The sequence below is a fragment of the Pelodiscus sinensis genome, chromosome 1 (genome assembly GCF_052426305.1).
Source record: "Pelodiscus sinensis isolate ZL-2025 chromosome 1, ASM5242630v1, whole genome shotgun sequence".
Classification (NCBI taxonomy): domain Eukaryota; kingdom Metazoa; phylum Chordata; order Testudines; family Trionychidae; genus Pelodiscus; species Pelodiscus sinensis.
In genome coordinates this window covers 316,034,837-316,060,368 of record NC_143052.1, presented here as the reverse complement: position 1 = coordinate 316,060,368, position 25,532 = coordinate 316,034,837, and the positions used below count along the sequence as shown (strand labels likewise).

The 25,532-nt window shown below is 42.0% G+C and overlaps 1 protein-coding gene across 3 annotated transcripts in view; it reads right to left on the bottom strand.

Moving 5' to 3' along the window:
- RDX (radixin) overlaps positions 1 to 25,532 on the bottom strand; it is a 100,381-nt gene that overhangs the window by 32,344 nt on the left and 42,505 nt on the right. The window contains exons 2-4 of one of the 3 annotated variants that reach the window (XM_089775626.1): positions 22,729 to 22,829; positions 19,830 to 19,925; positions 9,018 to 9,292 (exon numbers count right to left, since the gene is read on the bottom strand). The exons of 1 other annotated variant lie outside the window; for it this stretch is intronic. In XM_089775626.1, the coding sequence (XP_089631752.1) occupies positions 9,018 to 9,292; positions 19,830 to 19,925; positions 22,729 to 22,800 (443 nt within the window). In that variant the 5' untranslated portion in view covers positions 22,801 to 22,829. The remainder of the gene's footprint in view (positions 1 to 9,017; positions 9,293 to 19,829; positions 19,926 to 22,728; positions 22,830 to 25,532) is intronic. One more of the 3 variants, XM_089775625.1, reaches the window with a different exon arrangement.

Sequence of the window (25,532 nt, the reverse complement as noted above, 5' to 3'; positions counted from 1 at the left end):
GGACCAGTTAGGTCCCAAGAGTGCTGAACCAGGAAGGTCCAAGCAGTAGTAAGATGGCAGTAGTCTGATATTACTACTTACCATTTCTCAATCTGCAACCCTCCAACTCTCCAGAAACTCTTTTATCCCTACCCTTTCAAAATGTAAATGGGGTACACAGAGATGGTAGGTTTGTTTTGGGGGCTCCCCCACTTAATTATCTGAAGCTATACCTGGTTTAAACAGCTTCAGCATCTCAAGAATACATAGAGACTAGCAGTCCATTATCATCATAAGTCTGGTCCTGAATTTAGTAATACAAAATCTCGAGAAATCCATTATAGTAAATACATAAAAGAAGCACGAAATACCTTTCAATATGCCAACCTGGCCAAAAATGTCAATGGGTAATCATTTATAAGAAATCTTGTAAGTAAGCAGTTCTAGTAGTTCCAACATAGAAAATATGGAATTACTATTTATTTAGAGTAGGAAGCCTAAAATGCTTGGTTTTGTTTCATGGGCCCATTTTGCACTACCCTCTCATACAATACTTCCGTTGTCTGCTTTAGCAGGGTTTAAAATTTCTACATATTTTAATAGCACAATTCAGGTAAATATCACTTGAAAACTGGCCGCTCAAAAGAAAGCAGGCAGAGCAAAGAGATTTAATTGAAAATAGACACTGGTTGGATGTTAATTAATAAACTGAACTCAGATTATTATTCACATTACAGCTTGTCCTCCAATTTGGTGGCATCTACTGGGCCAGACATTTGGAGCAAGCAGGGCTTTATCATCAGATCTGTAGCAGTAGCTATCTCATTATCTGTTCCATTTTTCCTCCCCATACTTCCCTCACCCACTAAGGCACTAAATAGCAAGAATTACACTGTAGGGGCACCTTACTGGTTTTGTTGTTTTCCCCCTTCTTGTCTGGTGTGATCAAAGATGGTTATTTATGATCGGTGAGCATAATTCCTTTTTCATTACGTGCACTTAGTCTGAATAATGAAAATTACAAGGATCTGTAAGGACACCAATTAAAAAAAGAACACATTCTGGTCTGAATTTTTTTTAAATCTACTGTTATGTAAAATTTAAGAAATTAGAGAAAAATATTTTTCACTGTTACCAGATGTTTCAGTTTCTGCCTGTGACATTTATACGTAGCCATTTGCATTGTTTCCTCAGTACAAACACTTAGTACTATGTATAATTTTATTCACATGAGCAGTCTTGACAATCTTGAGAATACTCATAGGTTAAACTGAGCAGAATAATGACCAAGTCAGGTGTTGCGGATCTTTTGCGCAGTAAAAAAACCCAAAAAAGTCTTTAAAGATATGAGCAGTTGTGTTTGCATTTTGACAAAAAATGGTCTGAATAACATAGCATAGGTAGCTACTTTTAAATAACTTTTAAAAATTGACTAGCTTTTATGCTGGACTATTCACTTCCCTTAAATACACTGTTCTAAATCCTACCTATACTATAACAACAGGGAACCATAAACATTTCACTGATACGTCTTTATTCACCAAGATTTCCTCCAACGTGTAGTCCTTGTGTTAGCTCTCATTACATCCAAGTACACACTTGTTTACTGTGTTTTTTTAGGTAGACGTAGTAATCTCTGCCAGTGCTGGTCCCAAGCCCGGATCAAAAAGGAAGAGGGTTGATCGCTCGGTGGCTTCCCATCACTATAAAAAAAAGACCCCTAACAAACTACTCACATAAACCAAATATCAAGGCTCAAGAAGGATGGAAAGCATTCAAATGCGCATATGATAGTGGATAATTAAGTCCATTGGGAAGTCACCCAGTCATTAATTCAAATTCTGACAGCCAAAACCAGTACAGTCATAGCTACCATGAATGTACAAACTCTAAACAGTATAAGAAAAGTACCACAGGTAATCAAAGAAATGGATGGATATGAAATTGACATCCCAGGACTCTCTGAAGCTAGAGAAAGATCAAGACATGATAACATTTGGAGAAAAAAAAGTTATACTCAGGTGGAACTGAAAATGAAAGAGGTGTAGAGATCATCATGAATAATGCTGCAAAGAAGTCAATTATGGATTGCAGCCAATATCAGATAAGCTACTGGCAATCTCAGCACATTAAAGTGCATCATAATCCAGCCATGTGATCTAATAAATAATACAGATGAAGAGAACAAAGGTTCTACAAAGAACAAACAATACAGCCAAGAATGACTTTGAGCAGGTTACTGCGGATTATGTAGCGCTGGGAAGAAGGATCAAAGAATTCGGAGTACAAGTGGTGTTCTTGTCCATCCTCCCAGTTGAAGGAAAAGGACTGGGCTGGGATCGTCGAATTGAGGAAGTAAATGCATAGTTGCACAGGTGGTGTCAGAGACAGGGCTTTGGTTTCTTCAACCATGGGACTCTGTTCCGGGCACAAGGACTGTTAGAAAGAAATGGGAACCACCTAACCAAGAGAGGAAGGAGCATCTTCGCGGCAGGCTTGCAAACCTAGCGAGGAGGGCTTTAAACTAAGTTTGTTGGGGGATGGTGACCAAAACCCTGATGGGAGTGGGAAGAAATGCAAAGGGGAATGAGCAAGAAAGGAGGACCCCGATTCGAATGGAGAAGATAGGATGATCAACTGGTTTCTGAGGTATTTGTACATTAACGTGAGAAGCCTGGGCAACAAACAGGAAGAATTGGAGGCCCTGGCCCAATCCAAGAAATACGATTTAATTGGGATAACAGAGACTTGGTGGGATGACTCGCATGACTAGAGCGCTATCATGGAAGGGTATAGACCAGGGGTGTCCAAACTTTTTTCAAAGAGGGCCAGATTTGATGAAGTGAACATGCGTGAGGGCCGACCATTTTGCCTGACATTCTTTGAACCATTAAAATTAAATGCAAATTAACTATTTTATGCAAAGTTTATTGCAAACGGCATACTTTTCATTTCGTCACATGGATGACAAATCTAAACAGGTGTTAAATCACTCTGCCTTTCATATCTGAAGGTCAGATGAAAAAAACCCCCAGGAAGATGAAATATATGTCAGGAACATTGTAAAGTACATTACATATTATTGGTAATAAAGGTTGTCTGTCAACTTTTAAGTTCAAAAAATATGAACAGGAACATAACACCAAGTATACATGTTGTGTCCAAATATATTTATAACTGATTTAGACCAATTGACATTAACTGAGATTTTACAATGTATTCATCTCAATACATATGGATTCGTTGGGGGCCATAGAAGATAGATATTGCCCAAGTACCTGTGGGGCCGTATTAAACTGGAACACGGGCCGCAATTGGCCCGCGGGCCGGACTTTGGACATGCCTGGTATAGACTGTTCAGGAAGAACAGTCGGGGGAGAAAAGGAGGAGGAGTTGCACTATATGTAGGAGAGCACTATGATTGCTCAGAACGCCAGTATATAGAGGGAGAAAAACCTGTTGAGGGTCTATGGGTTAAGTTTAGAGGTGCAAACAACAGCAGTGATGTTGTAGTTGATGTCTACTACAGGCCACCGAATCAGGTGGATGAGGTAGATGAGGCTTTCTTCGGACAACTGAGAGAAGTCTCCAGATCGCAGGCCCTGGCTCTCGTGGGGGACTTTAATCACCCTGACATCTGTTGGGAGACCAATACGGCAGTACACAGGCAATTCAGGAAGTATTTGGAGATGCTAGAGATAACTTCTTGGTATAAGTGCTGAAGGATCCGAACAGGAGCCGTGCACAGCTTGACCTTCTGCTCAGAAAAAGGGAAGAACTATTAGAGGAAGTAGAGGTGGGTGACAACATTGGAAGCAGTGATCATAAGATGGTCGATTTCAGGATCCTGACCAAAGGAAGAAAAGAGAGTAGTAAGATACACCTCTTGGACTTCAGAAAAGCAGACTTTGAATCCCTCAGACACCTGATGGACAGAATCCCCTGGGATGCTAACATGAAGGGGAAAGGAATCCAGGACAGATGGCAGTATTTTAAAGAAGCCATCCCGATGTGTAGCAAGAGAAGCAAACATGGTAGGAGATTGGATTGGCTTACAGGGGAAATCCTTGGTAAACTTAAGCACAAAAAGGAAGCTTACAAAAAGTGGAAACTTGGACAAATGACCAGGGAGGGGTATAAATGTATAGCTCGAGAATGCCGGGGGGTTATCAGGAAGGCGAAAGCGCAATTGGAATTGCGACTGGCAAAGGATGTGAAGGATAACAAGAACGGTTTCTACAGGCATGTTAACAAGAAGGTGATCAGATAGGGTGTGGGGCCCCTACTGAATGAAGGAGGTAACCTAGTGATAGATGATGTGGGAAAAGCTGAAGTACTTAATGCTTTCTTTGCCTCTGTATTCGCGGACAAAGTCGGCTCCCGGACTAATGTACTAAGTGATGCAAGATGGGATGAAGATGGACAGCCCTTGGTGGGTAAAGAACAGGTTAGGAACTATTTAGAAAAGCTAACGTACACAAATCCACGGGTCTGGACTTAATGCATCCAAGGGTACTGAGGGAGTTGGCAAATGTCATTGAGGAGCCTTTGGCCATTATCTTTGAAAAGTCATGGAGATCGGGAGAGATCCCAGATGATTGGAAAAAGGCAAATGTAGTGCCCATCTTCAAAAAAGGGAAGAAGAACGATCCAGGGATCTATAGGCCAGTCAGTCTTACCTCAGTTCCTGGAAAAATCATGGAAGGGATCCTTAAGGAATCCATTTTGAGGCACTTGGAAGAGAGGAAAGTGATCAGGAATAGTCAACATGGATTCATAAAGGGCAAGTCGTGCCTGACCAATCTGATTAGCTTCTATGATGAGGTAACTGGCTCTGTGGACATGGCAAAGTCAGTGGATGTGAAATACCTTGACTTTAGCAAGGCTTTTGATACGGTCTCCCACAATATTCTTGCCAGCAAGTTAAGGGAATATGGATTGGATAAATGGATGGTAAGATGGATAGAAAACTGGCTAGAAGGCTGGGCCCAGCGGGTAGTGATCAACGGCTCAGTGTCAGGATGGTGGTCGGTTTCTAGCGGAGTACCCCAAGGTTCAGTTTTGGACCGGTTTTGTTCAATATCTTTATTAATGACCTGGATGATAGAGTGCACCTTCAGCAAGTTTTCAGATGACACTAAGCTAGGGGGAGAGGTAGATACACTTGAGGGCAGAGATAGGGTCCAGAGTGACTTAGACAAATTGGAGGATTGGGCCACAAGAAAACTGATGAGGTTCAACAAGGACAAGTGCAGATTCCTGTACTTGGGACAGAAGAATCCCAAGCATTGTTACAGGCTGGGGACCAACCAGCTAAGTAGTAGCTCTGCAGAAAAAGACCTGGGGATTAAAGTGGATGAAAAGCGGGATACGAGTCAACAGTGTGCCCTTGTAGCCAAGAAGGCTAATGGCATAATAGGTTGCATTAAGAGGAGCACTGCCAGCAGATCCAGAGATGTGATTATTCCCCTTTATTTGGCTCTGGTGAGGCCACATCTGGAGTACTGTGTCCAGTTCTGGGCCCCACACTACAAAAAGGATGCAGACGCATTGGAAAGAGTCCAGCGGAGGGGAACCAAAATGATTAGGGGGCTGGAGCATATGACCTACGAGGAGAGGCTGAGGGACTTGGGTCTATACAGTCTGCAGAAGGGGGGATTTGATAGCAGCCTTCAACTTCCTGAAGGAAGGTTCCAAAAAGGATGGAGAAAGGCTGTTCTCAGAAGTGACAGATGGCAGAACAAGGAGCAATGGTCTCAAGTTGTGGTGGGAAAGGTCCAGGTTCGATATTAGGAAAAACTATTTCACTAGGAGAGTGGTGAAGCACTGGAATGTTTTACCCAGGGAAGTAGTGTAGTCTCCATCCCTAGAGGTGTTTAAGTCTGAGCTTGACAAAGTTCTGGCTGGGTTGATTTAGTTGGGATTGGTCCTGCCTAGAGAGGGGGGCTGGACTTGATGACCTTCTGAGGTCTCTTCCAGCTCTATGGGTCTATGATTCTATGTAATGAAAGAAATACCAAATCATGATCTTGTCCTAGTCATGGAAGATTTTAATTCCCAGATGGAAATTAAACAAGAGATTAGGAAACAGTCATCAGCTCATATGCAACTGGAACAACAGACAATGGCACTAGACTTCTTGAATTTTGTGCAGACGACAATCTTAGCATCTACTATTCTTTCTTCCAACATACATACAACATCATGGATTTCACCAGATGGTCATACAGAAAATAAGATTGATTACCTCTGCGTTAGTCAGTATTCAGAGGAGCAGATACAAGGAGTGATCACTGCTCACTGAAAATAAATATCAAATTAAAGTTCAAAATACTCAAAGAGAAAGGCAGACTCAGATCTTTCTATATACAGAAATTAGAAGACTGCAGGATATGAAAATAGTACGAGATAGAACTTCTGAAACCACTAGAGGAACAAGAAAATGACATTGTTTCTATTAATGAGGATATCAATAGGCTACAAAAATGAAAAGTAAAAGAAATAATGGAGAAGATTAGTCTGAGACTCAACACAAAGGAATGTGAAATCCTGTTAATGGGGACTAAAAGTGCTCAGCCAACAAGAACCAATTATAAGGTTGGAATTTAACGTTAGACCTAGGTATCAATGTATTGGAAGTAAAATTGAGTACGTTATAAAAGCATTGCAAAAGCTTAAAAATAATGAAGCACCTGGTAAGGACTTCATTCTTTCTGAGAAGCTTAAATATGGGGGCAAAGATGTGGAATCAGTTATCTGTTTGCTATGCAACAAAATATGGACAAAGGAGAAAGTGCCGGAAGAAGGGATCCCTTGGTATTATAATCAAATTACCAAAGAGAGGAGATCTAAGCAACTGCTCGAGTAGGAGGGCAGTAATACTTCTGTCACAGGAAAACTATTAGCATCAATCCTCCTGAACAGAATAAAACAAAAGATAGATACTATCCTACATGAACAACAATCTGGATATAGACAAGGGAGATTGTGCAGACAACATATTTTCACCTTAAAATAAATTATTGAGAACACAATTGAATTCCAAAGTAGTCTTGCCATCAATTTTCTGTTTGATTCAAAAGGCATTCAACACTGTAAACAGAAACAATGTGGAAAACTGTGAAATAATATGGATTGCCAACAAAATTAAATCAACATTATGAAGGCATTTTACATCAACTCAAAATGCTGCATTAAAATGCAAAATAGATTGAGAAAACCATTTATCAAGACAGGTGGTAAGGCAGGGGTGCATCTTGTCTCCTTTTCTGTTCATGCTAGTCCTTGCCTGTAGATTAAAGCAATGTGACAGTGACATATATGACCTAACATGGAACAATTCAAGGCTATTTGATCTAGATTTTGCTGATGACATGCTCCTATTAATAAAGATCTCAGTGGACTATGAAAATGCAGAGTAAAAGAAATGATGGAGAAGGCTAGTCTGAGATTCAACACAAAGGAATGTGAAGTCCTGCTAATGGGGACAACAGAGACAGAAATCAAAACTGAAGAAGTTGAACTGGAGAAGGCAGACTCATGTCTTGGAAGTACCATCAGCCAAAATGGTACCAGTTCCAAGGTAATACGAACAGAGAAGGCAAACATTCTATCTGGCAACTCAAAAACATTTCCCTCAAGACAAAACTGAATACAATTGTTATTGCCATCATGACATAGATCAGCGAGATGATAACTTGCCAAGAAAAATATGCAAACTTTGGATCTATTTCATCACAAATGTCTAAGTAGAATATTGGAAATAAATACAGAGATAGGAAAATGAATAAAGAAGTTAGAAAAATTACTGGATAAGGTACCCTCTCACAAATAATCTACAAAAGATGACATCAGTGTCTGGAACATATGCTGAGAATAAAAAAAAGAATGTTTACTAAATGCTGCCCATGAATAGAAGCCAGAAACACAAGGCAAGACTGCGAATAACATGGAAATGAACAATTTTGAATGATATCAAGCACCGCAACATGAAATGGGAAGATTGAGAAGAGCAGTTGACAGGCAAGATGGCAAATGTAGACAACCCAATGTGCAGCAAAGCACAGGATGGACTAAAGTATAACATCTAAGTAAGAATCTGCCTATGCTACACATAAAACACACAATAGCACAACTGTATATTATGATTACAGAATCAAATTCTAATACTTTGTTTGAAATTATATGGTTTCTGTGCATGACTGTAGCATTCTGTTTTCATGTACATATTTCAATCTTAATGGGTCCTACGTTTTTCAGTAGGATGCCAGGAGAACATCCCTTTTCTTGGATTGTTAATCTTTGTCTAGCTTTGTGGTTTTATAAGAAAGTTTCTAAATGTCTTGATTTTTTGGGAGGAGAAGGAGGAGAGGGAAGAGACTGAACACATGTGAGGGGCTTTAGAATTGCATGGAGAGTGCCCTAACTATTGGGCTAAAGGCTATAAGGAGAGCATCACTACCATATTTTGAATGGCATCTACTCCTCAAATTTTTTTAAATTCATTTCAGATTTACTAATATTTTGTGGTTTACCAAAATGGAGTATTTTGGCATGCAAACTATGCAAAATATTTTGCCCCGCTCTATTAAGGAATCCACACTGATTTGCAAACAATGATTCAAATATTTATTTACAGAAGGCATTGACTCCAGAGACGAGGTAGGAATATGTATACTACTTCAACATTAACTCAAGGTGCCACAGGACTCGTCATTGTTCAATGAACAGAAAAAAAGTTGCTTGACTAAATGTGTACATTTACCTCAAGATAAAGTCCAAGCATTAAAAAATTAATTTCTCACAAGCAATACACAGTTTTGATGCTTCCTCTTCACAATTCAAAACCCAAATGATCTCTTCCTTTATCCCTAAATTTTACCAATGAAACATTATTTTCAGAGACCAACTACATTCAAGAGAAGTTTGATTATAATATTAAAGAAACTGATACTTGGATTTTAAAGGTTAAGAAAATATTTTATTAGCAAGTTTACAATTCTGCAGCATCCATAAAGCAGTTGCAGTTGCCCACTTACCGCTGGGGGAGAAGTCTGTCATTGGCCAAATAGCCTAGCTTATGAATCTCCTTATTGTAATCTCCATACTTGGCTTGAACAGCATAGGAAGCCAAAAGAACTGCAGTTTCTGGTGGACAATAGATTTCATCATTTAAAATGGCTTCTTTGACTTGCAGAAAGAACAGTCTCTGAGTTATTTCCTGAATTAACTCTTCAGATACGTCCTCAGGAAAAAACTTAGCTCTGAATTTAAACTGCAGAGGATTTTCTTTCCTTACATCTTGCTGTGTTACCTGAAAAAAATTAAAGACTTTAAAGGAGTGCTAAACAACATTTAGTGTATTTACTTGAGCAATAACCAATCAAGTGGCAATAACTTATAGTAATCCAAATTCTTCCTAGCAATACAATTAGCAATAATTTGTGAGTCACACAGCACTATGAATAATTTACACTGAATTAGGCAGGCATGACAGATTTCAAAGACTACTTAAGGCCTGGTTTTAAAAAAAAAAATTTATAGGAGATCTGTGGCAATTTTAGTTTCTCACCATGATAATTTAAAAAAAAAATCACTTTTACACTGTATAGAAAACAACTGCCCTAAAAGTAAAGGTTCAGCAGGGTAGCGGAGTTAGTCTGTAACTAGAAAACTTAAAAAATGACTAGTCTTGCAGCACCTTAGAGATTAACAAAAAATGTAGTTAGTATCATGAGCTTTTGTGGGCACAATCCACTTCTTCAGATGAATGGAGTTATTAAAGGTCCAATTTCTAAATAAAATATGGGATGGGGGGAAAGAAAAGGAAACAGAAGGGAAAAAAGGGGGAAAGAAATAGTTAGAGTGTCCATGCCACATGAAGCTGATCGAGAACGTACTAACTGTTCTTAAGTATCCATTGTTTGGTTTTGTATGTCATCAGTATGTGGAACTTAGCGGGCCATCCAGCCAATGTCTTTATTCATACCTAGATTATAGGAATCAAACTTGTAAATGAAGTTGAGTTCTAAGGCTTCCTTGTAGAGTTGGCCTGAAACAATATGGAGATAGAAATGTAGCCGTGTTAGTCCTGTATTTTGTTTCAGCTACACCAGACTATGTAGCACTTTAAAGACTAACAAGATGGTTTATTAGATGATGATCTGAGGAAGTGGGTCTGGCCCACGAAAGCTCATCATCTAATAAACCATCTTGTTAGTCTTTAAAGTGCTACATAGTTCTGTATTTTGTTTCTGAAACAATATGGTGACTCTGAGATCCATTAATGAGTGCCTGGGCAAGTTAAAATGTTTCCCAACAGGTTTCTATGTGTTGCACTTTTGGATATCTGATTTGTGTCCATTAATTCTTTCTTATAGAGACTGTCCAGTCTGATCAATATACATGGCAGTGGGACATTGCTGGCATAGATCACATTAATGGATGTGCAGTTAAATGAGCCTCTGATGTGGTGCTTTATGTGGTTAGGTCCTGTGACGATATCGCTTGTATAGATATGTGGACAGAGTTGGCACTGGGGTTGATTGCAGGGGTGAGTTTCTGGATGAGTAAGATGGAGGTGTGCTTCATGATTACTGGAAAGAATTTGTTTGAGGTTAAGGGGTTGTCTATAGGCAAGGACTGGCATGTGAGAATGAGGGATCATTTTCCAGGATAGCTTGCTGATGAGAAATGGTGTCCTGTTTTTTCTCGGCCTGTCTTGAAGTAACTGATGTCTGGGTACTCTTCTGGCTCTGTCGATCTGTTTTTTCACTTCTCCAGGTGGATACTTCAGTTTTAAGAATGCCTTATACAAATCCTGTAGGTATTTGTCTTCATCTGTGGGATTGGATCAAATCCAGTTGTATCTTAGGGCCTGGCTGTAAACAACAGATTGAGAAATGCACCTTGGACGGAAGCTAGAAACATGTAAGTAAGTGTAATGGTTGGTAGGTTTCCAGTATAAGGTGGTTGAAATGTGTCCATTGTGTAACTGTACTGTAGTGTCAAGGGAGTGGCTCTTCTGTGTGGACAGGCCAAGACTGAGGTTGATGGTGGGGTAGAAATTGTTGAAATCCCTGTGAAATTCTTTAAGGGTCTCTCTCCCGTGGGTCCATATGATCAGAGCTTGACAATCTATGTAATCTACTCGCCCGTGGCGAGTAGATTACAACTCAGAAGAGCCGGGTTCAGGTGATCTGTGCATGTGCAGAACGCCAGACAGCGTGGCTGGCAAGCGGGGCTTGCCGCGGCTCAGCAAGCCCTGCATATGATGATGTCATCAATGTAGCATAAGTAGAGTAAAGATGGTAGGGGGCGAGAGCTGAGGAAACATTGTTCAAGGTGAGCCATAAAGGTGTTGGCATATTATGAACCCATGCAGCTTCCCATGGCTATGTCACTGACTTGAAGATATAAATGGCCTCCAAATCAGAAATAGTTGTGGGTGAGGACAAAGTCACAGAGTTCTGTAACCAAGTGTGCAGTGGTGTCATTAGGGATGGTGTTCCCGACAGTATGTAATCCATCTTCCTGTGGAATGTTGGTATAAAGAGCTTCTATGTCCATGGTGGCTAGGATGGTGTTTTCAGGAAGATTAGTAATGTTCCATAGTTTCCTCAGGAAGTTGGTAGTGTCTCAAAGATAGGTAGGTATGCTGGCAGCATAGGGTCTGAGGAGAGAGTCAATACAACCAGATAATCCTGTTGTAAGTGTGCCAATGCTTGAGATGATGGGTCGTCCAGGATTTCCAGGTTTGTGTATCTTGGGAAGCAGATAGAAAACTCCTTGTCAGGGATTGGGGGGAGTTGTGTAGATTTAGTTCTGAGTTGTATCAGTAAGTTTCATGACCAGTTGTTTTAGGGTGTGTTTTGGTATTCTTTAGTGGGATCAGAAGAGAGTAGCCTGTAGAATCTGATGCTGGTGAGTTGTCTGGCAGCCTCTTGTTCATAATCTGTTCTGTTCATGATGACTATAGCACCCCCTTTGTCAGCCTCTTTGGATTATGATGTTAGAATTGTTTTTGAGTCTGTGTAAAGCATTGCATTGCACTCCTGCATGGATGAGGTTATATTTACAGTGACCATATTTTCTGAACCAAATATAGGGACACATTAGCCACACCCCCTAACATGGCTAGCCATGCACCTGACCCCTTAGGCCCTGCCTACCTGCCACAGGAAGTCCCAACCCTGGGGTAGTACTTCTGGGGTAAAGATAGCCATGTAACCGGAAGTAAATGGTGTCATGTGACTCCCCCCCCCCCAAGAACTCCTCCCACCATCCTCTACCAATAGGGATGGGTTTGGGTACGATAGGAGCCTCCCATGCAACTATACTGCAATTGAATTAACCCAGGCCCTAGACCTAGGGTCTCAGAACACTGCAGCACTTAGGGTCCAACCTCAATTTAAGATGAGATCCAGAATCCGAGACCTATTACTTTGTAGTGTAGATGCAGCCCCATTTCATAGGACAATTTCCTTAGTCCTCTTAATGGATAATGCTTACCGGTTCTAATTAAATGGTAATTAGAGGGGCTGGAGCAGCTCCCCACCCGCTGTAGATAGGGGCTGCTCTTGTCCAGAGCATCCCCTGTCTGTGGAGAACCTGGGGGCCCCAGATGTAGGGTCTGTGCCAGTATCCAGAGCAGCCTCTTTCTGTGGGAAGTCCAGCTTGCTGTGGACACGTGCTGCTCTGGAGGAAGCTGGGAGCCGGCGGCAGCCCCAGTGTGGCCTAACATTAACCAGTTAACTGATGAATGGGAATTTACATCTGTAATGAGATGTATTACAACTGCATTTTTTTAAGTTACTGCAAAACTATCAAGTGTCTTCCATTTCCACAAGCCAGAATGACAATACTGAAGTAACCATGACAATTACAGGGTGGAGAAGACCATGTCACTAACCTTCACCACCACTGCTTGAAAAGTACATTTCCCATGGAGGTCAGTGGGGCTGGGCTATTTTATATGTATAGCTAGTGAGAAATGTATTCCATGATGGTAATGCCTATATTAGGTAAATAATATGTAATAATAGACAAATGAGACCTCTTCCCAACCTGCTTATAAAGGGTCTGATCCAATTTAATTTTTAAGCTAGGATTGGACCCAAAACAATCAGTTGACATTACCCAAGAAGATCCAGTTAACATTTAGTCACGCTTCAAAAATATAAGGGACCAATCAGTAAAAAGCCCTACTGTCTGGTAGAGGCAATCTTTGAAGAAAACTGAAGAGACTTTGAATTTACTTATTCTAACATCAGCACTTTCTCTCACTGGATATGAATCTTCACATCAGCAGGTGAGCAAACACTGAGTATTTGTCTACCTGGTCGTGGATGGATGTTTTCACTAAAAGATATACCTTAATGAAGCTGAGTGAGAGTTTTGACCTCTTGAGGTCTGAAATGTAGTATAAAATCAGAGGAAGGGAAGATTTCCATTTTGTGGGTTAGTATATTGAGTGTGGAATCATCCACAGAAGAAAAGGAAGGCATATTGCCATCTGTGTCAGGTAAGGAAGTCAGCTTTGTCTTGGCCAAAAGGTGAAATCAGAATAATTCTCACTTTGTTTTGTTGAATTTTCAACTGGGCCTTGGATAGAAGAGAAAACTGGGAAAAGGCATACAAGAGGTCATTGTGCCATGGGAGGATGAGGGCACCTCCTCATGAATGTGTCCCCAAGCCAGGTCTTGGGCAGTAACAAGGACATTACTTGTTCCAATAAAGAGAGAAGAGATCTGTAGACAAGTTTACCCAGACAATGAATATATGTCAAGGCATCTCTGAGTTCAGTTCACATTTGGGGTCGTGACAGAAATTCTGAGTGAGACTGTTGGTTGTCATGCTCTGTATCCCTGGTAGATAGATAGCTGGGATAAATACATTGTGAGGATGCACCACTTCAATAATCTGAGTGCTTCCTTGAAAAGCCAGGGCAATCTGGCACCCTCTTGGTGATTTATGTAAAACTCCGAAAGAGTGACATGAAGGATCAATTCTGGGGAAGGCTATTTGCCCTGGACCTTGTGGTTGTGTAGGTGAATTTTCCAGCCTATTAGGAAGGCATCTGTTCCAAGGTTCATCAAAGGTGGAGATGAGAACTACAGTTGCTGTACTGGGGTTAGTGCTCTAGTTCAAGGAGGAGAATAGTGGTAAATAACCTCGGTGGACCAGTCTGTACTGATTACAGTCCTGCCGAAAGGTAAAATGTTGGAAATCTTTGGCTGCTAGCATGACCATCTGCACTAGGGATGTTAAATTTCATCCCATTCCAACAACTACTCGATTAGTCAATATGGGAAGAACTGCAGAGCCTCAGTGGGGTTAGCTCCTGGCCCCAGGAGATAACTCCACTGCAGCTCTGCCTTTTTAATGTAGTGACAGCCACCTGGCTCTTACTACTTTTAAAAGGCAGAGGCACAGCGGGGAACCAGGCACAAGCCAGGAATCAGCTGTTGCGGCTCACGCCTGGTCCCAGGCACTGCGCCTCTGCTTTAAAAGCATTTAAAGGCAATTCTGGATGAGAAGGTGGTGTGCAGAATATCCCCCATTTGTCATGGGTATCTACCACCTCCTGTAGGGGAATCTATAGCTTACCTGTCTGGGCAGCACTACAGACTTCAGGGATGCTGTGACTACAGAGCTCTCCTTGTCTTCTGATCTCTGGCCTTTAATCTCAGCCTTATTTTCACCCTGGCTCTTACCTCCTAACTCTAGTCTGATAGTATCTCTGATCTCCAGGCTCCATCCCAGGTCTGACTTTGTCTCTAACTCTTGTTTACTCAAGCTGACTCTAGCAATTCCTCCAAGTCCTGCTCTCTGATTATCATACATCAGATATACGCCTATTACAGCTGTGACTGCTAAGCCAGACCTCCTAAACCCTAGTCCTTTACACTCACTGGCATGTGGCAAATTCAGGTTTATGTCATTAGCCTACACTTAACTACCAGATTACTGTTTTTTACTGAAACAGATATCTGTGTCTTTTTCCCACAAAAAAGAAACTGGAAAGGACTGTTTCATTCTGATGCGAACTATGAACATTTTTAAAACCTCAAGTTTTAATGAGATGAGAAAATCATTTCCCATCCAGCTCTATGTCTGACTATTCTTCCTAAAAACCAGAATCACTGCACCATGCAGGACTGAGATTTTTAAAATCTTGGCATTGAGGAAATTTAATATCCTTATTCATACTGCACTGCTTTTTAAAACTTACTCCTAACTTTTCTTTCCTGAAAATAAATTTTGCTGCATAAAAAGGGACAGAGGAGGAAAGCTTATTCTGTGATCAAGGATAATCGAATGTGAGCAATATGAATCATCATGTACAGGAAAACATATCTTCATCTGTGTCAAATAAAACACTTATATACCATATATAATCATTCATTAGCCCATTTGTTTATAAGCTGACTTGCAAAAATGGATAGGTGAAAATGGCAAAAACGGTATGACCTTTTCATAAGCCAAACCTATGTTTCAGGGGTTGGGAAACTGTCTCCCAGCCATCAAGGTAAGCTGCTGTCAGGCCAGGACATTTTGTTTACCTGGAGCATCTGCAGGCATAGAGCTCCACAGCTCCCAGTAGCTGCAGTTTGCCATTCCCGGTAAATGGGAGCTGCAGGAAGTGGCAGCCAGCATGTCCCTTGGCCCATGCCACTTCCCACAGCTTCAACTGACCAGGAACTGTGAATTGCGGCCACTGGAAGCTATTGGGTTCCATGCTTGCAGATGCTGCAGGTAAAACAAAATGTCCCAGCTAGCCAGCTACTTACCCGGATGGACAGGAGACAAAGTTTAGTGATCTACAACAGAGGTTGGTGATGATGGAATGTCAGATCTGGACTTGCTTCTTTTAAAAGTTAGCTAAAATTTTGTTTTTACTTCTAATGTATATTTGTTATGCTATAAGTGAGATAAAAGTAGTATTAATATATATAAAATGTATGGTTATCTATTATATAATTCTCAGTTATTCTGCATGTAAGCAAAGCACTTAAAAACACATGCTTCCCAAAAGTTCAATTTTCCTAACACTAGCTGTTTCTTTCCCCTAGTACTGTTCTACTACAGGGCTAGATTATAATTATTTTTAGAGCGTGAACCTATATTGATCACAAAATAATTTATTGAGGTCAATACTACAGCAGTTTAAAGCTGCAAAGGCTTTGTTTAGTGAACTAGAATAGTGTGAAATGAATGCTAAAAGAACAGTGCTGCAGTTCTTCCTGAAATTAGACCCAGGCATTTCACAAAATGATAGATCTCGCAAGTGAATCGGAAAAATACAATGAATAATAGTACAGGCAGTTCCCGGGTTACTTACAATATAGGGACTGTAGGTTTGTTCTTAAGTTGAATCTGTATGTAAGTCGGAACTGGCGTCCAGATTCAGCCGCTGCTGAAACTGACCAGTTTCAACAGGCTGAATCTGGACGCCAGTTCCAACTTACATACAGATTCAACTTAAGAACCCCAGGCGTCCCCAAGTCAGCTGCTTCGGCTGAATCAGGATGCCTAGGGCGTCCAGAGAAAAGCCTGGTCTGCTGGGGGGGGGGGGGGGGGAGCGCACTAGCTGTGCCCTCCCCCCCCCCGCCAGCAGACCAGGGAGACGCGGGCGGCGGACCGAGACGCACCGCGGTCCTGCCGCCCGGGTCCTCCGCGGCTTTGCTCCGCGTCTCCCTGGTCTGCTGGAGACCAGCAGACCAGGGAGATGGGGAGCAAAGCCTCTGAGGACGCCGGCAGCAAGACAGCCGCGGTGCGTCTGGGCTGTCCCACTGCCAGCGTCCTCAGAGGCTTTGCTCCCCGTCTCCCTGGTCTGCTGGTCTGCAGCAGACCAGGGAGACACAGAGCAAACCCCGTTCGTAACTGCGGATCCGACATAAGTCGGATCCGCGTAACTCGGGGACTGCCTGTACTATGGCACTGGTGTCAGTATGGTACTCTATAATTTGATTTCTTCATGCATTGCTACTATAAAGACCTTATAAGTCTCAAGTGTTCAAACTTAAAAGTTGTCAAATATACAGAAGCAAACAATAATTGTGCCGTGGCTTGTGAATTCTTTATCTATGAGAAGCAAGCAAGAGAATTGAAAAAAGAACACACTAAATGATATGCCTACAAGCAAGAAAAAAAAAATGTCTGAGATGTGCTTCATTTTCTGAGCCAAAGAAAGATCTCAGTGATTGGGTTGTTGAATATTGACAAAATGGGTGTGTCATCACTAGAACTGGCATTTAGCTGCATGCTCTGAAAATGTTGAAAGATTACAAATGCAAATCAGTAAAGTCATCAGTATTTGTCACATCATGGAGTTAGTGTACTCATTTCATGAACTGCCATGGTCTCTGTTTTCATCAGTGAACAAAAGCTGCCAAGAAGCTGGAAGGAAAAAAAAATGAATCTTTCCAAAGGTTTATTATGAAAATATTGAAAGAAATATGCATTTGAGCAGACACAGATAGGAAATATGGATGAAATACTGATGACATTCGATCTCCTGAGCAACAGAATGGTAACCAGTGTTGATGAGAAAAACAGTTTTAATTAAAACCACTGGCCATGAAAAAATATATTTTACGGTGGTTTTATCATGTTTTGCAAATGGATCAAAGCTCCCTGCTGTTATTTTTAAGAGAAAAACCCTTGTTCAAAAACATTTTTTATTGGGGTTCTCTCATGAACATATGAAAAGGGATGAATGAATGAAAGTGGGACTACTGAATGGCTGGAGAAAGTATGGAATAAGACACCAGGAGCATTTCAAGAAACAATGCTTGTTTGGGACATGACCAAGGCACACAAAATAGATAAAGTGAAAAATGTGGCCAAAAAAATGAAAACTACTTTGGATATAAAAAGGAGGTAGGCAATAATTTTTGGTGAGGGACTACTCCAAGATTTTGAAAAGTGGTCAAGGGATGCACTTTTCTGTGGAGGAGATATGGGGTCTAGGATGGAGGCTGGGTACAGGAGATTGTGTGAGGTCTGAAAGGGAGCTTGGGTGAAGGAGGGGATTGAGTGCAGAGTCTGGGAGAGTGTTTGGGTTCAGGAGAGGATTCTGGCTTGGGGGAGAGGCATAGGAGGAGGATACAAGGTCTGGGAGGGAGTTGTGACCTGGGGCAGGGGGTGCAGAGGGTTTAGATGGACCTGGGGGAGGGAGTTGGGGTGCAGAAGGCAGGCTTTGGCCAGAAGGCGTTTATCTAAGTGTCTCCTGGCCAGCACCCCCAACGCAGGCTGGGCTCCCTGCCTGCGGCAGCCCCAGATCCCTTATAAGTGCAGGCTATTCCCTTCATGTGGCTCTCAGCTTCTGGAGAGGAAAGAGGCTTGTGCTGCTCCCATCACCCATGCCAATCTCTCAGCTCCTATTGGCTGGTTGTTTCTGGCCAATAGAAGCTGAGAATTGGGCTGGAGGCAGGAAGATCACACAGTCTTCCCTTCCCTCCAGAGCAGAGAGCCGCAAGACTGTGCTTTAAACCCACAGCAGCAGTGTGCCTGAAGGTCCCGGCAGGGTGGTCTATGGGCTGGATCCAGTGGCTTCGTGGGCCAGATACAGCCCCTGGGCTGTATTTTGCCCAGCCCTGCTGCAAAACCTGAGGCTTAACTTCTGTTCTACAACCACTTTAGGGGGTTTATTCAGGCAAACAAAGACAGACTACGCAAAATGGGGATGGAAAGGATTTAGTCAGGTATGGAGAATTTGATAAAAGGGGGAAATCTTATGAAGCCTGAAACCAATCTAGTTGCCTAGTGAGTCAAGGATGCATGAGAATCCATTTCCTCGGAAATGACAAAGTTATTTAGGAAATGCTGTATCTTCAATGTGCTCAATGGGTCAAAAGACGATGTCATATTTGACGGTACGATGAAGGCTGATAAGCAAACAGTTCATTAAATTCTATTTCAGTCATAGCTGCACCTGCATTGTCAAAGAGATCAGTAGTTATGACTGAAACCAAGTTAAATTAACTGTTTGGTGAATTGGAGACTGATTCAGACATTGAAGGATACCAAGACTTTTTAAGTAAGTAAATTCAAATTATATGAGACTTTAAAATCAGTAAATTGACATTTAAAACATCAACTATAATTTTGAAGGTATGTGAATACATATTTATTCAGTTATAACAACACATTTTTCATCAGATTATATTAAAATAATTCTAGCAAAACTTGTGTGTTTCTTGTAATGCCAATTCTTAAAATAAAGCAAGGGTCAATAAACGTTGGCTTCTTGCTCATCAGGATAAGCTGCTGGTGTGCAGGGTTATTTTGTTCACCTGGAAAGTCTGCAGGCATAGAGTCCCTCAGCTTCCATTGGCTGAGACTCTCAGTTCCCGGTCAATGGGAATTGCGGGAAGCAGATGGAGTAAGGGCCACCACTTTCCACAGTTCCAATTGGCCAGGAAGAGAGAAGTGCAGCTACTAGAAGCTGCAAGGACCTCTGTGCCAGCGGATGCTCCAGATAAACAAAACATCCCGGCCTGCCTGATGGCCTGGAGCCAAAGTCTGCAAGCCCTGATATACAATGACAACACATTAGATATTCCATTCAATAATTAAATAGAGCTTAAAATCATCAACTTTTAGTTTAGATCCACTGATAAACTGACTCTGCTTTTTTTTTGTATTAAAAAAAATCGGCTTATAAGCAAGTATATATCGTAATTGTGAATAAGATTCCACTTGTTTATAAATACTCACGGTAAACTAACCATTAAAGAAGTCTGTCCATTAATTAGACTACAATTTGTAAGATTATACATATAGCAAGTCGGTATATGAACGATTTCAAATCAAAAGGGAATCAGAAAAAATCAAGAATATTTTACCTTTTTATTCAGTTTCAACCAAGTTGAATAGCCTTTGCTGTCCACATATTGCAGCCCAAAAAACCAGACTTCACGCAGACCAACTGTTTTCACCACCTAAAAGTAAATGAGTCATTAAATCAATAATACCTGAAGGACACCTGGATTTGGGTGCAATGGTCCAAGCACAAGTTCAAACTCAGATACAATATATACAGCAAGGTTTTGCAAGCAACCAACTTAGGCTAATAAAGCCATAGACGATTTTTAGACAGGACAGAGTGAGCAAGAAGGAATAGCTTACTCTTGATAGTAAGTCTTCCTCTATACACAACCAGAAAGTATGAAGTGATAGGTCTCCACCCACCTAGAAGCAGATGTTGAGGAGAAAAAAGAATCACTCCAATTAAATATGTAGGCCAAATACACCCTCTCTCTTAGTTCAAGTCAATCCAAACAAGAGGAGAAGACAACGGAATTAGGATGGGGAGGAAAGATAACAGACATAATTACTGGTAAGTAGTTCATTATTTAATGTTTCCTCTTCCTGCTTTCTATAACCAATGGATATGGCTAGAAGTACTATAGTTGGAGGAGAGTGATGTCAATGGCATTCTCTTAATGGCCACTTGCCAGATCTTTGCTGATGTCTTAATCAAAAGTGCAAAAAGTAGAATGTCCTAATTTTAACTAAGCCAGAGGACTACCACAGCATGTAAGAAGCTATGCAATGGAATCATTCATTTATCTACAGACAAATACAGTCGATAGTTTTCTGAAAATTTTAACTTTGCTTGGATTGGCCTAAAGAATTAAGTTACATTCTGAGGATGGACTTGGATCAAGATAAGAAGAAAAAACCAGTAGGTTTGTTAGCCTGAATTGTGAAAAAGTTTGTTCTAAACTTAACATTTGACAAATCAGTGCAATAGGGGAATAACAATCAACTTCCTGTAAATTAATTTAAAGGCTGGCCCACATAGAGATAAGGATTATCTTGTCACACAACAGTAATCTCCTGAATTCTTGATTAGGTTGTTCACTGAAATGCAGAGGCAATAAAGATTCAAGTTTTGGCAGTGGTAAAATAAAACTGATATAACACACACACACACACACACGCTTGTTAGTGTCTAAGGTGGTACAGGACCACCCTTTTTTAAGTTACAGACTAACACCACTACTCCTCTGAGACCAAGAAACAAGATATTAAACATTTTGCAGTCACGTCACATTACCGAAGATTTAAAATTCTAGATACATGGTAAATGCAGATCCTTGTATGCTCTACTTAACCTGTGTTGTATATTATTTATACTGCAAGTAGTCTGAACTTTCCTTCTCCACATAAAGAAAAGTTCTAGTCTCACTTGTAGTTGTAACAAATCTCAGCCAGACCTCTACAGCTTTAAAAACAAAGTAGCGATGTTGGGCATTTCCCCCCCCCCCCCCGTAAAGCCTTCTGCTCTATCTGGTTTCTGGTGTACATGGAGAAGAGTAAAATGTTTCACACAACTCTCCTTCCTCAACATCTGGAAATATTTTTTACTCTATTGCCAAAGGATCAAATCAGTAGGTTCAAATAAAAATATATCCAAATAGAAGCCTAGCAGCAGCCAATCTCCTGCTGGAGCTTGTTTTATGGAAGTGTTCAGATCCACCTGAGGTATATAGATTTACATACAACTACACAAACAGCCCACATTAAAAGAATATTGTTTAGGTTGCAAAATAAAACTCAAACGTTAGGTAATTACACAATTAAGGATGTCTGTGTAATCATACTTCTGCTCCCCTGTGCACATGCACTACAATAAATCTAAATCAGACTCCGGTCAGCGCACAGGACAGCCAGTACTCAGGGAACAAAATCAGAGTTTTGCAGCAATCAAAGCTGGTGTCTGTTGGACCTTTGCTTCATTTGCTCCAGCACCTGAGAGATGTGCAGAGAATGAGACCATGGATGCATGAAAAAAACCATGGTCTTGGAATGGAATGGGATTACTGAATGCCACATGAGATAGAACTCAGTTCTAGATCTTTCTCTGTTGTAGATTTCCAATATTCTGCTGAGCAAGTAACAAACTAAAGTTTTGGTAGATGGTGCCTAATTGTGTCTTCTTCACTTTCTGGGTGCCAAACCTGAACCTCTTTCATCCTGATTTTATTAAGTGTGCTGATGAGCACTCACCACTGCAGCTCCAGTCAATGGAGACTGTTGATACTCAGCACCTGTGACTAAGGCACTGTGATCTGGAGGAATGAGCAGAGTTGGGATTCAGGAGGTCCTAAGTTCTGATCATGACTCTACCAATGATTGAACAACTTGTTTAGGCCACACTGTTGAGTTTCCCCATCTGTAAAACAGGGTTAATAATACTTCTGTCAGTAGATTACCTATGCACGAGTAGCCATATTTTACAGACCACAGAACAAAGAATAAAGGTTTAGCAGACTTTTGAGAAGCACAGAAGCAAAATGAATAGGCTATAGATCTGCCTTGTTAAAGATCTGCATTTAGTTCCCGTATTGTAATCTCTTGGTTATCAAATACTGATTCATAATAAGCATTTTGAGTAATACAGATTCATTAACATCAGTCAGCAAAAGATGTGTCTAAAATTCACACTGTACTGATTTCCAGGAATTTGTATTCACTTTGTGCTATATATGATGTCCCCAATAAGATGGCTGGATGAATGTTGGGGCTGTACTTGGCCAAGGACACTGTCAAGGATATCCCAATCTAGCACTTCTACACTTTGGGAGATCAACTCCTACCCTAGATGGTGGATTCACAAGAGCGATAGATAGCTGGGTCCATGCACTGAGTCTGGGGAAGCCTCGCCCGGTTCTCACCCATTCCCCCACCATCACAACAGCTACTCTGGCAGCAGCTAGACTAAATCTCTGCACCCACCTTGTTAAAACTGTCATGCATGCTGTCACTGCTATGGAGACTTAGCCTGAGAATATTCATGGTTTTATCCATCTGATCCTTCTTACTCCATCAGTTGTCCCCTAGAGCATAGAAAAAGATTCTACCATTTCTGTCCATTCTGGGGTGCTCTTTGCATGTCCTCTATTTTGTTAAGTACCCTAAGTTTTCCCCCTCTGAGTAATACTCAAAGATAATATTTAAGTCGACTCCTTTCATGTGTTCTTTCAGCTGCACAAAGCTTTATACATATTGCTAATATTAAGCAGCAAGAACAAACTATAGCAGACAAATAGTGATTTTGCGTCAACTAGTAACCGAGCCAAATCTCAAAGGAATTTCATAGGATGAAGTCAGAGGCACCTCTCTGGCCCGACAGCTTTTCCTTACTGAAGAAAAGAGCCATGAGGCAAAAACTTAAACATTAGATATTCTCAAAAAAGGTAGAAATGTCACAGGAATCTTAATAATGAAACACATAAAGAACACATGAAAGGAGTCGACTTAAATATTATCTTTGAGTATTACTCAGAGGGGGAAAACTTAGGGTACTTAACACATTTAGCAATCTAAATATAAAGATCAATGCCAGCTTCCCTACAAGCCTTATTACTGTGGTTTCAGCTAATTTTTCAAGTAGTAGGGACACCAATACATATGTTGAGTTTGATAATGTATGTTTAACAATGTTTAAAAAGGGTGCCCAAAGCTACAGATTGGTACTTCAACAAATCAATACACAATAAAATTTCAAAACAATTCTCTATTAAGCAACCAAATAGATTACATTGGGTCTTCCCTGAGAAACTTAATAGAGGACTTCTGAAATATCTGGCAAGGGCGGTGAGGTTTTAACTTGGAGATAAGGGTGAGTAAAACCCCAGATTTTGTCCTGAAAAGGGACTATTCTGTTTGGGAGCTTCAGTGCTAAATTCTGAGAACTTGACAAAAAACAGTTTGTAGATAAGAAATATACTTCATGCTGTTCTTCATCTGCTACAAAGGAAGAAATGGAGAAAAAACACAGGCTAATTAAGGCCCACAGAGTTAGCCTTTTACCTCCACTCTGGCTTCCAAATGGATGTGGAGACAGAAAAACTTTGTGACGATGGTGAGAGGGGTGATAACAGAATCACCATGGTCAGGGCTCGACAAATACGCTCGCCCGTGGCGAGTAGATATTACCAGCTGGCGTGCAGCTACAGACTAGACAAAATAGAATGCCCAGGCACACCCTAATGCAGGGGTGGACTGGCCCGGTGGGCCATTGTGACGGGCTGGCCAAAACCCGCACTATGGGCGGCACGGCCCCATCCAGTCCGCCAGCCGGGTGGAGGAGTGAAGCACCGCTGGGCAGGGGAAAGTGCGGCGATTCTCACTGCCAGGCTGCCTACGTGCATGAGGGACACGAGCCAGAGGAAGGGACACCGGCAGACGCCAGGATACTGGTGTAACGTGGCGTCGTGACATCATGGCCAGAGACCTTCTGATTGAAAAAGGCTCTGGCAGCCCCAAACACTGGAAAGCAGAAGCCAGGTAGGGGAGGGGAAGGGGGGCAGGTCAGGAGAAGGGGAAGGCACCAAGGGACAGGGGTGCAGGAGAGAGAAATGCCAGGGGGGCGGGGGCCAAGTGGAGACAATGAGGAAAAGGGCAGGAGAGGAGGTGTCAGTGGGAGGGGGGACAGGGTGATGCTGGGAGAGGAGAGGGTAAGGGCATTGGGGGTTAGAGAGGAGAGAGGAGGTGCTGGGAGAAGGCTTGAAAGAAGGGGTGGGCATGAGTAAGGCGAGGATGGAGCAAGGCATGTGTGAGGACACAGGGACATGAAGGGAACGGGGGCAGATGGTGAGCATCAGGGAAAAAGATGGCAAAGGGGACAGAGGCAGTGAGGGAAGGGGGAGGCACCAGGAGGGTGCAGGTGCCAAGGGATTCTGGGGGTGAAGCAGAAGGGCACACACCTGCAGGGGAGGGACCAGCACCAGAGGAGAGAGGCAGTGCAGGTGTGTAGAGGGAGGTGTTAGGAGAGGGGATGAGGAGGAGTCGCTCACATGATCAGAGTGGGGCTACTGGAAGAGTGGGCATGGGGGAGAGGGGAGAGAGAAGGGCTGGTGGAGGGGGGCAGGTCTCAGGAAGGCTGAGGGCAGTGAAAAGGGCTGGAGTCAGGAAAGCAGAGGAGGGTGAGGGGTTGGGGGGCAGCAGGCAACAAGGGAGCTGATGGAGCAAGGGGAGGAGACATGGCAGCAGAGGGAAAAGGTAGAGGTTTATAAGCAGGCTCGACAATCTATGTAATCTACTTGCCCATGGCGAGTAGATTACATCCCAGAAGAGCTGGGTTCAGGCGATCTGTGCGTGTGCAGAACCCGGACAGCGCAGCTGGTGAGCCCTGTTTATAAGATATTTATTAATAACTTGGGTGCTACAGTGGCACACCCAAACAAGCCACATGAACTCAGTACTGGTGCACAACAGAAAATTCATTCTGCTCATGGGAGGAAACTCTTAGAAGAAACACTTCCCCCAGCCTCTCCGCCCCCGAGTTAATGTCACACCCAGTGGGTTAATGCAATTGCAGGATAGTTTGGTGGTGGCCAAACTAATTCCTATTGGTAGGAGGATGGTGGAAAAAGTCCTTGGGGGAGTGGGAGTGTCACATGACACCTTTTACTTCTGATCATGTGTCCATCTTGCCCCAAAAGTGTTACCTCCAGAGGCATGGCTAATGGGGGTCAGGGGGTGTGGCTAATGGGGGTCAGAGTACATTTAAAAAAAATTCTTTGGGTGCACACCCT